The sequence below is a fragment of the Notothenia coriiceps genome, unplaced genomic scaffold, assembly GCF_000735185.1.
Source record: "Notothenia coriiceps isolate Sejong01 unplaced genomic scaffold, NC01 NC01_scaffold00004932, whole genome shotgun sequence".
Taxonomy (NCBI): Eukaryota; Metazoa; Chordata; class Actinopteri; order Perciformes; family Nototheniidae; genus Notothenia; species Notothenia coriiceps.
The window spans coordinates 36,676-52,257 of NW_011337633.1; the positions used below are offsets into that span (position 1 = coordinate 36,676).

At 41.6% G+C, this 15,582-nt stretch overlaps 2 protein-coding genes across 2 annotated transcripts in view; both read right to left on the reverse strand.

Moving 5' to 3' along the window:
* Window positions 1–26: 26 nt before the first annotated feature.
* ndufa7 (NADH:ubiquinone oxidoreductase subunit A7) lies at window positions 27–3,016 on the reverse strand. Its single transcript, XM_010767957.1, has 4 exons — window positions 2,910–3,016; window positions 2,617–2,666; window positions 454–591; window positions 27–235 (listed from the first exon to the last, which is right to left on the reverse strand). The coding sequence occupies exons 1-4, from the start codon at window positions 2,958–2,960 to the stop codon at window positions 148–150; spliced, it is 327 nt and encodes a 108-aa protein (XP_010766259.1). The 5' UTR covers window positions 2,961–3,016; the 3' UTR covers window positions 27–147.
* A 1,339-nt stretch (window positions 3,017–4,355) lies between these two features.
* LOC104942696 (microtubule-associated serine/threonine-protein kinase 3-like) overlaps window positions 4,356–15,582 on the reverse strand; it is an 18,231-nt gene continuing 7,004 nt past the window's right edge. Inside the window, exons 4-14 of the mRNA XM_010767958.1 lie at window positions 13,912–14,039; window positions 13,588–13,710; window positions 13,316–13,428; window positions 12,875–13,041; window positions 11,312–11,433; window positions 10,998–11,198; window positions 10,495–10,721; window positions 9,714–9,836; window positions 9,467–9,603; window positions 8,603–8,787; window positions 4,356–8,183 (exon numbers count right to left, since the gene is read on the reverse strand). Coding sequence (XP_010766260.1) covers window positions 7,090–8,183; window positions 8,603–8,787; window positions 9,467–9,603; window positions 9,714–9,836; window positions 10,495–10,721; window positions 10,998–11,198; window positions 11,312–11,433; window positions 12,875–13,041; window positions 13,316–13,428; window positions 13,588–13,710; window positions 13,912–14,039 — 2,620 coding nt within the window. The 3' untranslated portion in view covers window positions 4,356–7,089. The remainder of the gene's footprint in view (window positions 8,184–8,602; window positions 8,788–9,466; window positions 9,604–9,713; window positions 9,837–10,494; window positions 10,722–10,997; window positions 11,199–11,311; window positions 11,434–12,874; window positions 13,042–13,315; window positions 13,429–13,587; window positions 13,711–13,911; window positions 14,040–15,582) is intronic.

Here is a 15,582-nt window from a genome sequence, read left to right on the forward strand (position 1 = left end):
TATGACCACAATAACTACAAAAAACATAAATAGAAGACATTTTATTCACATTTCTTATTGTACAGGGCACAGGCAGTAGGCAGGCCAATAAAGCAGATGTGGAGGGAGGATTTAGGTCATTGGTGTTGAGGGAGGTAATCCTGCTGCTCAGAGGTACGGCTCGTCTGTGGAGAGCGTTGGCTCCCTGTAGACAGCCCCCGGGGTCACACAAGGCTTTGAGACCTCAGCAACTTGACTACAAAGAGATGAGAAGAGAAAAACAAATATGACATGATTTAGACAAAAATAGTCTTTCACAAACTTTTTTCAGTAAAAGCTTGCTGCTCACATTACTTCACGTCAGATCAGTTCATCTAAGCATCGGGGCATCTTTGGCAGTTGCAGTTATGCCATCTGCAACTATGAAAATAACTACATTACCGCACATGACAGCGCATTGACCGAGTCATTTACCTGCCGGCGGTGAGAGCCATCTGAGAAGACATGATGACAGTGGCGGGAACCGACTCTCTGCGTCCATCTCTATTGCAGTAGTAGTTGCTGGCAAACTTGTGGCTCGGGCCCACTGGCAGTTTGGGTGGTGGCTGAGTCCTATAGAGAAAGCATTGTTCACAGAATGAAGCCGTGTCTCTGCTGTGAAAAATATCGACTTAACGCTGACTGTCTATTTGTGGGGGAATGTCATTGTAGGTAGTGGTGTCATTATGAAGAATAGAATATAATTGGAGGGATGAAGCCCTCTTTAATGGTCACACATGCAAAGCACACAGCACACACAGTAAAATATGTTCTCTGCTTTTTAACCCATCCTAGTACCAGGAGCAGTGGGCAGCTATTGTACAGCGCACGGGGAAGGATATTGCATTGTCAGTTTGAGTAACATGATTTTGAGAGTTTCTTGGGTTCAAAAACAAAACAATGGTTAAAGCAGGGGTGGGGAACCTCCGGCCTCCAGGACGTATACGGACCGCGAGACCATTTGGTACAGCCCTCGAGGTAATTTATAAACACACGCTAAAAAGAAAAAAATTAAAAGAAATCTAGACCTCAAAAGAATTAAACAAACGAGTGCCTGTTTTTCCTGGCCAAGGTCAGGGTCCTTGAACACAACACAAGCCTAACGTGTCATACGTGGTATATGTCTCATCTGAAAGGGGTGTAGTGCTGACAGAGAGCACCAGAACGCCGCTCCGCCACTTCAAAAATTGTAGTACCCATAGAGAGGCGAAGTCCCTCCCTTTCCAGGAGGAGCTCCATGGGACCTTATTTCGGAAAAATTATGTATTGAAGTCAATGGGGAGAGAAAGATTATCTTTTGATTCCGTTTGAATTGTGCCACGAATTACACATATGATGTTTGTCAATTTAAAAGATAATTTTGTAAGTCCAAAAAAAAAAAATGTGTCGTAAAACTGTGAAGTAACACTTTTTTTTCCTCCCGTCTCGCACCACACACCAAGGAGGCCGTCACGACGTTAGCACATTTGCTTCCGTCTTTCAGAATGAGGCGAAAAGTATTAAAAGAGGTGAAAATCACTACAAGTCTGGGCATGTTGAGAGCTGTACATATACAAAAAGGGAGAAAAAATGTATATATGAGAATAAAGTAAACAGGCGTAAAATACTATATGACAGTAAAAAAAAGTTGTTATTAATAAACAAGAATACAGTTTAAAAGGGGAGTGATTTGTAAAATATCCATAAAGAAAATGTAAATCTGCTTACAGTTCTGTTTCATCTGGATGTTGAGAGATGTATCCAAAGAGCTCCTAATGTTGCTCTTTAATTGCACCAGATTGATGCTTTTAACTTGATGCTTTTAACCCCCTAGAGGAGGTTAGCCCCCCCCCCCACTTAAATTTAGTTTCCTATATCACATGGATAGGAAACTAAATTAATTTGCACACATCTTGTGTCCATATCTTTCTGTTTTGGTGGTCATTCCACAACCGTGCACGTGTATGCATATGCGAGTATCTGGATTAAGAGGTTGCTTTTTCTTTGCACAGCATGAAAGAAAGGCCAAATGAATGGGCTGTGATTTTAGTATTTTTAAGCAGAGGTCAATCATTTGTACGGCCCTCGGAGGATGTTGAAAAAATTGAAATGGCCCTTGTGAGGAAAAAGGTTCCCCACCCCTGGGTTAAAGCATGTAACTACATTGACTAGGAAAGAAAATGGTCTGGTAGTAAGTGTGGCAGTGCTGCCCGAGAGCCACATGCATGAAATAACTAATCTACTTATAGATAGCAAGACAATTTATTCAAATCGGTTTCAGAGGCCTACAAGACTCAAGGAAATGAATACATTAAATCAGTCTGATCCAGGACGCGTTTGCAGGTGCTGTCCTCCTTGTTTTTACTGCCTGTGTCAACCATAGACTGTATATATATATATATATCAACGCGTCATTTACACATCACTATTTGGGTTGTATTTGTTTACAGAGATAATAAGTCAGTGTTTAGCGTTAGGTGAGTATGTAAGCACTTTTGGGAAGCTAAGTTAAATTGGCAATTGACAACATAATTGCTTTATTGTATCATTCTGAAGTTGATTGCAGGGTGTAATGGCTCCATCGGTGTTTACATTAAACACAAGTGTACAAAGTCTTACCTCTTTCCAATCTCCCCATATCGTAGCTGGAGCTTGCCTTGCAGGTCATGCTAGAAAAGAAACATCATTACTGATTTATGCTTAAAAACCCATGTTAAATACGCATGATATAAGACATATATCATCCAACTCAGCTCGACCGGTTTGCTCTTAAAGCTACCTAGCATTAGCACCCTCGCGCTCTTAAATTAGTATTGTTCGCCCATTTAAAGCAATACATATCCAGGTAATAAATCAATATTCATGTTACAGTAAATCGCAGTTCAGATAAAACGTTTGGATGTGATTCTTACCCCCGACAGAAGATTTCGGAGCCTCTGGATGATTTTGGTAGCAGTCGCCATGTTTGCTGTTGTGAAGGACACAGGACTTCTTCTTCTGTCAGACTAAAGTTTCTCATCGCGTTAGTGACACCTGTCGGTCCGAAAGGAAAACTACCGACACACATAAAGCACTGAAGTTTTGAAAATAATAGTTGCTTTCACCATTAGTTATCGATGTAAATATGTATTTAAATGATTTTGCATTATATATAAAAGTTCTTTCAGTCAGTCTTCATTTTCTGTTAAATCTGCTCAGCAATGGAACTCAATCCCACCTCCAATCAGAGACCAGACCACATTCACTTTATTTAAATCAAAGCTCAAAATATGGTTAGTGGGGAATCAGCTCTGTCGGCACTGACCCAATCTTCTGCTCATTACAACCCACTGCCTGTATTTTAACATGTTATTTTGCTTTGTTTTATTTGTTTTGTTTTAATGTTCTGTATTTTAAATTGTTTTATTTAAGTATCCCAGTAATGTCTGTTGCATGTTTTAAATGTATTGTATTTACTTGTTTAAAATGAAATGTGTTTTAGGTTGACTTTTAAAATCTGTCCAGGGACTACAGATGAAAAATAGCCTCTTGGCTAACTCTGGCACATTTACAGAAATGTTCATTAATGTGCACTGTCCCTAATAAATGATATGCAATGTATTACTGTAGCATGTTGCTATGGCCAAGTTTGCCTCATTTCTTAGAATGTATTAATACCATCATCTTACATAATATGTTTACAGCCTACTATGTTTTTTTTGCAGCAACAGAACTGTTTCAGCACATTGTATGCGAGAAAAATATCTCTCTGTTGCAGAACATGGACTACACCGACGTAGTGTTTCCTTATTTCTCACCTCTAAACCTTTATGTAATACGCCCAAGCGTGCTGAAAGCATTCTTGCTCTGTTTTTAAAGTAACTTTAATCCCCGATCCAGAAACTGCTTCACTTGGGAATTTCACTGTTGTACAGAAATATAGACCACAGTTCCGCATTTCAATATTGACTGATACATTAGTCCAAATAATGCAATATATTATTCTGTTAACATTAAGAAATAGATTCTGAAACTGCGGAAATCGGACTCTTTCCCCTAGTTTCAGACCAGGTTATGAGAACTGGCAATCCTCCAAAAAGTTTTGACAACATGATAATGTTACAACACACCCAAGACAGATTTATTTTTGTATAATGCTTTACTTTTTATATTACAGTAGCGTAACTCAAATTATTTGAGATCATGGCTCTAGTTATCTTTCTACGGTCTGATTGTCTTGTCATTATCTCTTTTATCGTTAATTAATCTGTCATCGTGGGTGGACATTATTGTCCTATTTTTTTATTTTGTGTGTCTGTTCTTTCCCTTTCTGTGTGGTAAACAATGATGGAGAACACAAAACACCAGCGGAGTCATTCTAAGGATGAGTCAGAGAGAAAAACACATTTTATTTGTTGCACAAGAAAACACAGTACAGGGCGACAGGGCCGGTATACCATGCAATCAAGTAACACAGGTGTGTGCTTGTCCCATGCAGCATGCACTGAACAGAAGAGTGCACAGGAGAAAACATGCACATGTACAACGATTTGACCTGCCAGTTTATTCCTTAAGAGCAAGTTTAACACCAGCTGAGAGTCGTGTCTTTGAGGACCTCCAGTGAATGACGTTTTTTTCAAGCATTGAATATATTTACATTCACGTCGATACAATGGTATTCAGATCAATTAAGGTTACATGCACTGCAAAAAGGGTTCCCCAAAACTTTTAGCCATATGATATTGGAAATAATACTTGCATATTTGACGATTGTTGGATTTAACTTTTCCATTTAATTTTAATAAACGTACTTCTAGAACAATGACGTGTATTTTCTATTCATCCCTCCGGAGCATTACCTGCCCTAATTTGCACAAAATAGATGTATACATATATTAGATGTACACATGGCCATCATCATCCCTTTGCCTGGATAGTATTGTTATCTACAAACAAATATATTTTCAAAAGGCTCAACCCATGAATTAAGTGGATGTAAACACACTCAATGCTTCTCAGCTCGGTGCTAAATGACTCTTTATGAACATTTTGTAAAAAACAAAACAGAAACGGATATGTTACTCTGATGAGTGTTGTTTCTTTCGAGGTATCAAAGAGGGTAGTTTCATCATACAGCCACAGGATAGAAAATGTTTGTACAGTACATAGCATGTTTGTTCGTTGTAAACAATTCTGTCAGACTGCGAAAATAACTGAGCCATTCAGCGACAAAATCTCTGTGCTGCTCGCTGACACGGCAACACTCTAAAAGGTGGTCATCTTGAGATTTCAGGAGGAAGAGAAACTTAGGTTACATATCAATACCTCTGAAGCTTTAGAAACAGAAGACTCAGGAGAAAGTTGGTACAAAATTCAGCAACAGCCACTGACAAATAAGACAATAAACCTCAAAACTCAGGAAGTACAACCAAAACACTAACAGCCCATTCCCTCAAGTCAGACTTCCCAAAAATCCTGGTGCCTCGACTAGTCATTGTGCATTTCACATCCTTTAACACGTCTGGAATTATATACACCCTCGTTATCAAAATATACATCAATTTTTGTACAATACAAATACAAATATTTGTTCAAAGAAGCCCTGGATTTGGATTCAATGTAAGGATGTGTCCCTCTGCCATTTTCAATTTACCTTCAACATTCTCTGACAAAATGCATGTCAAAATACATTAGTGCACTTTTCCTTTCGATGTAAACATTACTACACGGTAAATTAAGTAGGAACAGGTCTTGTAGGCATGGTGTCTCTTACATGCTCATCTGAAAAAACAAAGACGAAAGCTACAGTTTCAGGAAAAGATACTCCAAAAATACACAAGGTTGCCAAACTTTTCCAGGTACAAAATGTGTTGATATTATAGGTAAGAAAAGACCAAAAAATAAATACTCAAATGCTTTCAACAAAACTTTGAAGAAGACGTAAACTTCAATTTGGCTGCTCTATTTCCCCCCCAGTAAATGGCATGCTTTGAGAAGAACAAGCGAGACGAGGAGCCATGCTGAATCTGTGTTTGAAGGTTCCATATAGTGAGCAAGAAAAATATACGTTTGAGTTACCTCTACTATATGGTATCACACTGAGATTATATCGAGTAGCAACAGAGCAAAGTGTGTCGCGTTCTTCATCCTGAACTTCAATTTACAGAAAATGTTGTCAAGACTGCAATACCAGCGGGAAACAACACGTACTTAGAAACATCCATTGACATTTCTGCCTTTAACGATATGGCTTAGAGGACGCTGCACTGGTGGCACATAAAACCCTTTTTGAATCGACTATATCATGTAACAGATTGTACTTTCTGTGTGCAATATTACCCTGCACTGACCTGTTATAAACTCGAGGAAATGTTTGCTGTGACCACGAATTCACACCGTAAGAAACATGACCAACAAGTAAATGGAAGAACTTTATCTTTCACAACTATAGCACAGCTCTTTTCTTCACCAATGTGATTTTTGCACAAACTACAGTGTCTGACGAGTGCAAAAAGAGAGTAACACGTTTTTTCCTTTCATGCTGGTTTGGTAGCTTTGACTGCAGCAGCAACAAAAACATATTATTGTTGTATATTAAAGATACAACAGCTGACAATAGAGACGTTGACACATCAACCATGTTGCTCACAGTGTGAACCAAAGGTCATCCTTAGGTTTCTGAAGATCAATAGAATAGCAGTAACCTATTCAAAGCTGCACTGTTCAGATCTAAATTGACACTGAAAGAAAAACTAGTACCTTTTGGTCCTACAACAATTATGCTGATCATTATCAAACTACTCTGTACTGCAACAATGTATTTAAAAAATAGACATTTATACAAAAAGCAATCCAGTCAAAAGACAAAACCACATTTTATGGATACAAAAATGTTGACCCTTGGCTCTTTAAATCAGACCTTCCCTCTTTCACCATTACTAACTCATCATAGTTTATATATGTAATAAATAAGACCAGCAGGTCTGCAATGCCTTGAGGCAAATTTGAACAATTAAAAAAATTCAAGTAAAATCATCTCCTTACTCAATTAGAAGTTTGTAAATGACTTTACAACTTTGAAAGACTTCAAATAAAAGATGAGAGCAGTTGAAGTCAGTGCAGTGGTGAGTCGTCACTTTTCAAATGCCCTTGTTGTGGAGTTTCCTCTCTGCACTCAGTCTTCTCTGTGGAAGGACCAACCTGAGGACCAGTGGGGGGGCTGTCTGCTGCCGGACTGCAGCTGTTGTCACAAAGAGGACGTCCTGCCTGTTGTGGCTGAGAGGAAGGGGCGCCCGCCTGCGGCACTGCTGTCTCGTTGTTGGTGTCCTCGCCGTCTGAACACGGCTCCCACTCATCCTGCTCGCTCTCTGTTGAGCCCTGCACGGCGATCTGGGGCACCAGAGTGAACCTCCTGACCACCGGCACCTCTGGCTCCACCTCCACGCTGGTCTGGGGTCGAGTGAGGGTCCAGGCCGTCCCGTGCCGATGTTGCTGTTGCTGTGTTTGGGCGCCCGGACCTGGGGTGCTGGATTTCTCTTCCGGCTCATCAAAGCTCACCTCCTGCACTGCTTCCTGTTTCTTAAAAGAGTCTCTTCGCTCTGATAGGTTGAGTTTTCGCATCACGACCAGCTGCTCCGATCGTTCCATCCCAGAGTCCCTCAACCTCTGGCTGCCGATGTACCCCCCCAGCCTGCTGAGATCCACACCAATGTAGGACCCTCCACAGGACCCCTCAGCCTCCAAATCCCCCAGCAGGTCCCCCTCGCCGTAAAACGGAACCTCCAGCGTGTGCCGGCGGGGGGTGTAAGACTTCTTATCAGCATGGTACACACCAGACAGCTTCTCAGCGGACTGTACCCTCTTCAGGAGAGGAGAGCGGGGGGGCTCGGCGCTGCGGGGCCGGACAATATGTCTGACGATGGTGGGGGGGGACAGAGTTTTGCCGTGGTAACTGTGAAAGCTTTTGGCGAAGCCTGAGAGTGGAGAGGGAGAGCGCTGAGGAGAGAGAGGCTGGGCTGAGGAAGAGGAAGAGTTGCAGGCCAGGGGCGAGGGGGGGATGTTGCTGGTTGACTTCCGGCGGCCCGCCTTGGTGTAGCGCTGCGTGCTGAGTTTGGAGCCCAGGCCGTGGAGAGAGCTGGGCCGGATGTGTGCTGCGGGAGAACTGGGAGAGCTGGAGCAGGGAGACGTGCTCTGAGGAGAGTTGTTGTCTGGGAAACAGAGGGAAACGGTCTCAAACATTGAACGTCACAAGAGGCAGAAAGATAAGATGTATTTTATTACTCCCAATTTGGGAAATGTTTTTGTTGCAGCAGCATAAAACAACACAAGGCATTGCACATAATAACAAAATAAATAAACTATTCTAAAATATAAACATCTCAAAATAGAAATAGAAATAAACCAGCACTAGAGAGTAGGACAAATATACAGATGACCAAGAAACCTCAATATTTAAATCATATTTACGCACAGCCAGTTGTAAGATTCTTACAATGGCACTAGATCTCTGGATGTTATGAAATTAATATTGCAACAAAAGAGCCTCAACTCAATATACATTTTCAGATGTTAGAGTCAGGAACTCTTTTAACTTCATCATGAATAATTGTGCGGCCACACTGCTCACCACAGGCCTGATGGTCGGGGGCGGGGCTCCGGCAGGGCGTGGCGGGGCCGGGGGAAAGGCTGTGTGTTGGGGAGCCAGGAAGACTCTCACTGGAGGACACTGAGTGGTGGAGACCCGAGTTAAAGCTGCGACTGCTGTGTATCACTGTGCTCTGCTTAGACAGCTTCTTTAGGATGCTTCGTCGCCTGGAGGAAGAACATAGAGTCAGGAATATGATATTGTTTATTTTTGCTAGTACAGCGGTGGCACTGACACCAAGCTCGAAGGTGTGTCTTACGTTTTTGTGGCCTAGCAGGGGATTCAAGAATCTGTGTTTGTTGTCTTGATTTTAAAATGCATCTATAGAAAATCTAAATATTATTCTAATGTGTAGATAGAAGTTTTTAGTATAACCCCTAACATTTGGAAGGCCCTTTTGGCAAGCCTGATCTCATTACAGTCGTTCAAAGGCTGTAGCACATATCCAAATAGCAGTTCTTGCACACATTATTTTTCAACACAGTATATTATTTTCTAAGGTGTTTTACATTGTAACAAGTGGTATCAACCCAAACATGGCTACAATAACTTATGAAACATAAAACCGGACAGGGATGGGCATTGTGTATTTATTTAATAATGTTCTAAGCCCTTACAACACTTCTGTTCTTGTAGAACTGTTGGGAGAAAATATTCTCCAGTATAATAGACCAAACCTTGCAGTGAGTGAGATCAAAGTAATACTGAGTTGCTGCTAAACTTCACTTCCCGGTGTGTAACACAAGAGGGACATCCACCATTTAGCAATCTCACAAAGTAAACAAACGATGAGTAACACTGCAGAGCTGCAGGGAACAACACAGAACGTAAACCTCAGATTCTCACCTGTCGTAATTATCTCTCCTCTTGCTCTTTCTGCTGCGACGAGCCATCTTCCCTTTGTGTTTGGTCTTCCGCGCTGGACCCACTTTGATTGACGTGTTCTCGAGTGCTATGGTCTGAAGAGACACCTTGTTGCCACTCTGCAAATTTCATACAGAGCAATGAAGGAATCAATTGTGATACGGGCAAAGGGAAACTTTAGTATGAATTTCAAGCGCAGTGGTAACCAGTGTTGAGTGAGTTGTTGTACCTTCAGTAGCAGTTCTATCATCTCAGGGTGGACCAGGCCCTGGACCGACTCTCCGTTGACGTGGGTGATGAGGTCTCCAGTGCGGAGCCCTGCCTCGTACGCTGGATTCCCCTCCTCCACACTCTGTCAAACAGCAGCACAGTGAGGGTAAGGAGAGGAGTTTATTGGGACTATTACATAAACAGCTTTTTTATACTCTTTCTTCTGTTATTATAGTGAAGCTAGGCCTGTCACAATAACTACTTTAGTTATCAAATGTGATAAAAACAATATTAGTTATTTCAACACCATTTTATCCCATGTTAAATCATGAAGATGTAATAGCATTATAATGTAAACTTTTAATTATTAAGGTGTTAAAATATCCTAAGTAAATACAACTTAAATAAAATAATACCACAAAATCAAAATACTAAATAAAATGTACTCTTAGGTCATATAACAGAAATGTGCAATTTCTAAAGTAATTAAAAAAGGTAGGGATAACTAGTGTACTGTCTATTCTAGTCGCTTTATTATGTATCTTTGCCACTTAATCATTATATCGACATGACTGATAATTATTCACAAGATATCCCTATTTTGTGAAACTTCGAATAGTAAACACTAAAATAACGTTGCAATATCGATATTTAGTCAAAAATGTTATAAATATTAAGGTCATAACCATTACTCGTATGAAGAGTTGATAGCGTAACTACCCTCACAGGCCTAAGTAGAGCACATTACTTGACATGGACACATAGCACAGCAGAGCACAGCTGCGTATTTTGACACCCACCGACACCATGTGATGCACTGTGTAGACATCGCTGTCGCCCATGTAGACCCGGATGGCCTGCAGGGTGAAGCCGTACTTCTTCCCGGAGGTGTGGATGATAATGGGAGGCCTCAGGCTGCCCGGGCTGAGGGAGAAGTCCCGGCTGGGGGAGGAGTCCCGGGATGAAGGGTTGGAGGACAGAGAGCGAGGGGAGATGGGACTGGGCTGGAGGCCGCTGGGCGAGTCGTCTGAAACAAACAAACCATCAATATCCTATGAATATGTCAAAAGGCACCGCCTACTACCTCAGAAAGGGGATTTTAGAATAAAAGGTTAATGAATATTGTCCTGTTCAAGGGGTGGAATCCTATTTTATTAGTCACTTTCATTATGTTCTAAATATAGGCCTGTTTACATCCATGGTAACCAACATTATAAGAGATGTAACATGTAGCATCAGTGACTTATTGTCACATTAGTTCTGTCTTGGTTAGAGTTGACTGATGAGTTTTGATGTTCACTACCTGTAGTGATGATGAGGGACAGGGCTGAGACGGAGGCTGATTTGGGAACCTTCCCTCCGCAGGGCAGCCTCTGTCTGTCCGGCGTCTCCAGCTGGTTACCGAAACGTCGAGGGCCGGTCGGCTCTTTGGGGGACGAGTGTTTGGCCCCGGTGCTGTTGCTGCGTATCCTGATCCTCCGAAGGTTTGACACGACCACCTCAGCTGCAGGTTACAGTCAAACATAAACAATATATAAAAACACTGTTGCTTCAAACAGGGGCACTAATACATGTTGTGGATTCAATGTCAGACACACTCAGTCAGTCTGGATTTACCTTCATCATCAGTGGAGAGGGCGAAGCGGGGCATGGTCTCCAGGCTGTGGGTGCTGCTCATCACCAGAGGGCTGGTGCTCCTCTCAGACTGGGAGGAGCTGGAGGAAGCCCGAGGGCGCAGGCTGCAAACAGACAGAGACCAGTTCAACCAGTAAATCAACTGGTTCAAGAGTGATCACAACAACAGCTCAGTGTACTGACTGCCAGCTGCTTTCACACAAACCCATGACAATGCCTTTAGGCATGATTACATTTTTTAACAGCAACTTTGCATGTAACCTAGCAACTGAGGATATCCCAAACTAAGAATTTACAGTCTTACCAATTGAATTCAAAATACATTTAGCATTTCGATAGTGCCTTGTTTTTATTAGTGCTCTAGTTAATACACAGTGATGCAAACACAGGTATGGTGAAAAAAGAGAGAACTATTCGAAGCAGAAAAAAAACAGCGTAATATACCATCTGACAATGACAGACTTTTCTTTTGGGATATTTTACAAATCACTCCCCTTTCAAACTCTATTCTTGTTATTTTTAACAACTTTTTTTTGTTACTGTCATATAGTATTTTATACCTGTTAATAATTGAGTCTCTAATTTCTCATTAATAACTATAATGATCATATCAAGGTGTGCCTTAACCTCACTGAGCTGAGGTTATTTGAGCCTCTCAGGAGAGCTCTCTTCCACCTGGTTGTAGAAAAGCTCTTTAAATTCGTTAGCATAGCTAGCTAACCAGATGCTAATAACAACAGATCGCCACTTTGTGCTATACCAACTTAAAGACACGAGCCTCGCAAACACTGCCGGCATGTGTACGGCTCGCTTGCTTTTAGGTACTGCAATATTTTAATAGCTGAAGCAGCGTTCCGGATGCTTCCGTTACTCCCTTTCAACGGACACTATCCAACCACGTGAAGCCTATGGGGAGAGGGGACAGCGTTACGCTCGTGTTTGTGTTCAATGAACCTGGTTCCTTGGCCCAGGAAAAACAAGCACTCGCTTGTTAATTATTTGCTGATCTAGATTTCTATCTTCTTTTTTGAAGTGAGAAGTTCGTCCGCGTCCCAGGTCCGTCAGTCGGACGGACGGACTGACGGACTGACGGACCCCCCCCCAAACAAAAACTCTTCGGTTCTCCACGAATTACACAAGTCACCCAAATCAGCGTTAGAAAAGCGGGAGGCGCCGAAAAGCGACTAATTTGCATCACTGAATACATTTACTTTGTAAGTGTAGCCTTCTCATGTTGTTTTAATCATCAAAATGCTGATTCTACGATTTTGCAACTTAGCCTACAATGTGTTTTATTGACATATTTTATTGAGAGCATATGAGTTATTTGGAAGTTTGTTGCAACATTATTATTAATAGGGTAATATTTATACCAATATTTACACTAATATACTAACTAATGTAGGCTATATATCATGATTTATCAGGAGAAAGTAAGCAATGCTATTTAAAAACAGCCCAAATTGAATGTTTCATTACATTTTGTTGTCACTATCAGTGAAATCTCTTCCTAATGATTTTGACATATTATTTTGTATCTCCTACCTGGCCATGCGCCCGGCGTGTCTGCGTTCGGCGCTGCCCTCTGCTGTGCCCGGGCAGGGACTCAGTCCCCCCACGTCCCCGCGGTCCTCTTTGTCCTCGCTGTGGCTGCGGTCGGAGGAAAAGCTCAGGTTGGATGGCGTGGCCAGATGTTCTGTGCTGCTGTAAACCTGAAAGATTGAAATGGAGAGAGGGTGTTGGATCGAAAGCTGAGCTGAGTATTGAAGGGCTTTCAGATAATGTTGAGCTGCATAAAGCAGTCATATCACAACCCCCACCATTTGGTTCTAAACATATGACAGTTTAACTCGATTTCTTCACAGCATGGTAAACATCTTTAGCACACATTGGTTTTATACAAATATTTTAACCCTTTTTTTTCAACACATGCTGCACTGTCCTTGCTTTGAAAGGCGCCTCTAAATAGAATGAATTATTATTTACCTTGCTGAAGCGATGCGACCAGGATGAAAACTGCCTGATCTCCAAGGAAGATTCTTCATCATTGGTTTCCTCATCCTCGTCTGATGCCAAATGATGGTAACGATCTGAACGAGCTGAAAACCGGAACAAGAGAACGTTCATATTTTAGTAAAACATAAAGTAGTTTTCATTTATCCCTTTTAAAACATTTTTACATCACAAAAGAGTTGTGAAAGTGTTTTAAATGTAGGAGGAAACCAACTCTTTAAGCCTGGAGTCAGGATTAAACCTACTATCGAAGTAGCTCGTGTCGTCCTCCGCCTCCAGCTGCGGGATGAATTCAGCTTTCTGTCTCAGGAGTCCATTCCAGTCCAAACCAAAGAAGAAAGGGTTCTGTTTGACCTCCGAGGCTCCGCCTGCAAACACACATCTTTTTTGTTAGAGCCAATCAAATACTGGAAATATAAAAAAAATGTGACTTCAATAGAAGTGGCAACATGTATTCAATAAAAAGGGCCAAAAGTTAGTTTATCCATTTTGACAAAGGTAATTTGCTTTTTTCTTTCAGTGTCATTATAATTGTATCATGTGATAATCAGCAGTAAACTGAGCAGTACCAGTTCCCAGTCGGTCTAAAGGACTCTGTCTTAGCAGGCGGGTGATCAGATCCTGGGCTTCAGCAGGCAGGGCATCGTCTCCTTCCGGCCAAATGATGTCATCTGCAAACAAGAAACGGAAGAACAAGCTAGATATATCACATATAAAAGCATAAGAAATGCTAAGAACGTTTCTGAGGGTGTTGCTGAACACTAAAGCCTTATTTTTGTACTTAAAAGATCATCTCTGCTGAGACGAAATTATTTACATATCTTGAACAACATGGTATCGTTTGATGCGAAAGAAAAGATATGTAATGATAAAAAGATTTGAATTTATGCTAACAAATGATTTTTGACAAGCTACCGACAATTTCTGCAGAAAGCCACTACGCCAAGCACGATTGTTTGACAAAACCAGAATAAATGAGTCCAATTAATAGGTATATGCAGGAATCCTGAAGTCAAATTTAATACCTTTTAAGACCTTTTTCAAGACCCTTTCCATACATGTTAAGACCTCATCGCAACTTCAAGTTCTAACCGGTTACATTGGCGACACACTTTACCTCACATTTACTATATTGATTGTAAGATAGCACAACTAAACAGAGTGCAGACAGACTACTGAAGCCTCCTTTCCACATGAACTTCAACCTCTCTGTGAAGGTCAGGTTTAATGCAGTATGCTGCTTTGTTGCTTCTGTAGACCTGTGCTCTTTCATTCCAGTAAAACTCCTCAGAAACCATTAGAAACCAGTATTTGACCAATAAACAAAACAATTGACAAAACTTTGAACTATGAAATATATTAAACTTTGCTGAGCTTCAGCGGGGTAATGCCATATAGGAGCTCCCTCACAAATACCCAGGGGTTAAATTGGGCTGGGGCTGTCCGGGGCTAAGCCCTCACACATTTGTCATATGTTCGCAAAAAACAATGTTAAGACTTTTCTTGTTCTTAATATAGACTATATTTAGGGTCGATATGTGTTGACTTTACTTTAAAATAGCAGGATTCTCTTGTGACCGGATATAAGTTTTCGGCTTAGACCCGGCCCCACGACGGACGGCATACCGTTAAAACGCATACGAAAACGCACCGCAAAAAGTCTTTCAGTTCACACCGCCATTCGATACACTTAACGTGTCGTTCACACAAAGACCCTGGAAACTGCTGGAAACGCTGACAGNGGCACATAGGACGATGCTCTGACGTCATCACCCTCACACATTTGTCATATGTTTACAAAAAAGGATATATATGTTATGACTTTTCTCGTTCTTAATATAGACTATATTTAGGGTCGATATGTGTTGACTTTACTTTAAAATAGCAGATCTCTGTGACCGGGTATAGTTTGGCTTAGACCCCGGCCCCACGAGGACGCATACGGTAAAACGCATACGCAAGCGCAAAAAAAGCTTCCGTTCACACGCATTCGATTCATTAACGTGTCCGTTCACACTAGACCGCTGGAAATGCTGGAAACGAGGCCTGTAAGTGGCGCTGCTGCCGCCCGAAATACACCAAAAGCAGTGAAGAAGACCCCAGAGCATGGTTGCCATGGTTGCCCTTCTGTTTGTTCTCCGCGGTGGACGGCGTGTTCTCCTGCTGTATATCTCTCCGGTAGTCCACAGCAGATGAAAAACACCCACCTCACCGCCTCTTCCGTGCGGCTGTTTCCGTAA

Coding starts and splice junctions, on each gene's coding strand:
- ndufa7 (XM_010767957.1), bottom strand. CDS start 2,960: ATGGCGACTGCTACCAAAATCATCCAGAGGCTCCGAAATCTTCTGTCG. Junction 2,667..2,909: donor TCCGAAATCTTCTGTCGGGG/GTAAGAATCACA, acceptor TTTCTTTTCTAG/CATGACCTGCAAGGCAAGCT. Junction 592..2,616: donor TATGGGGAGATTGGAAAGAG/GTAAGACTTTGT, acceptor CTTTCTCTATAG/GACTCAGCCACCACCCAAAC.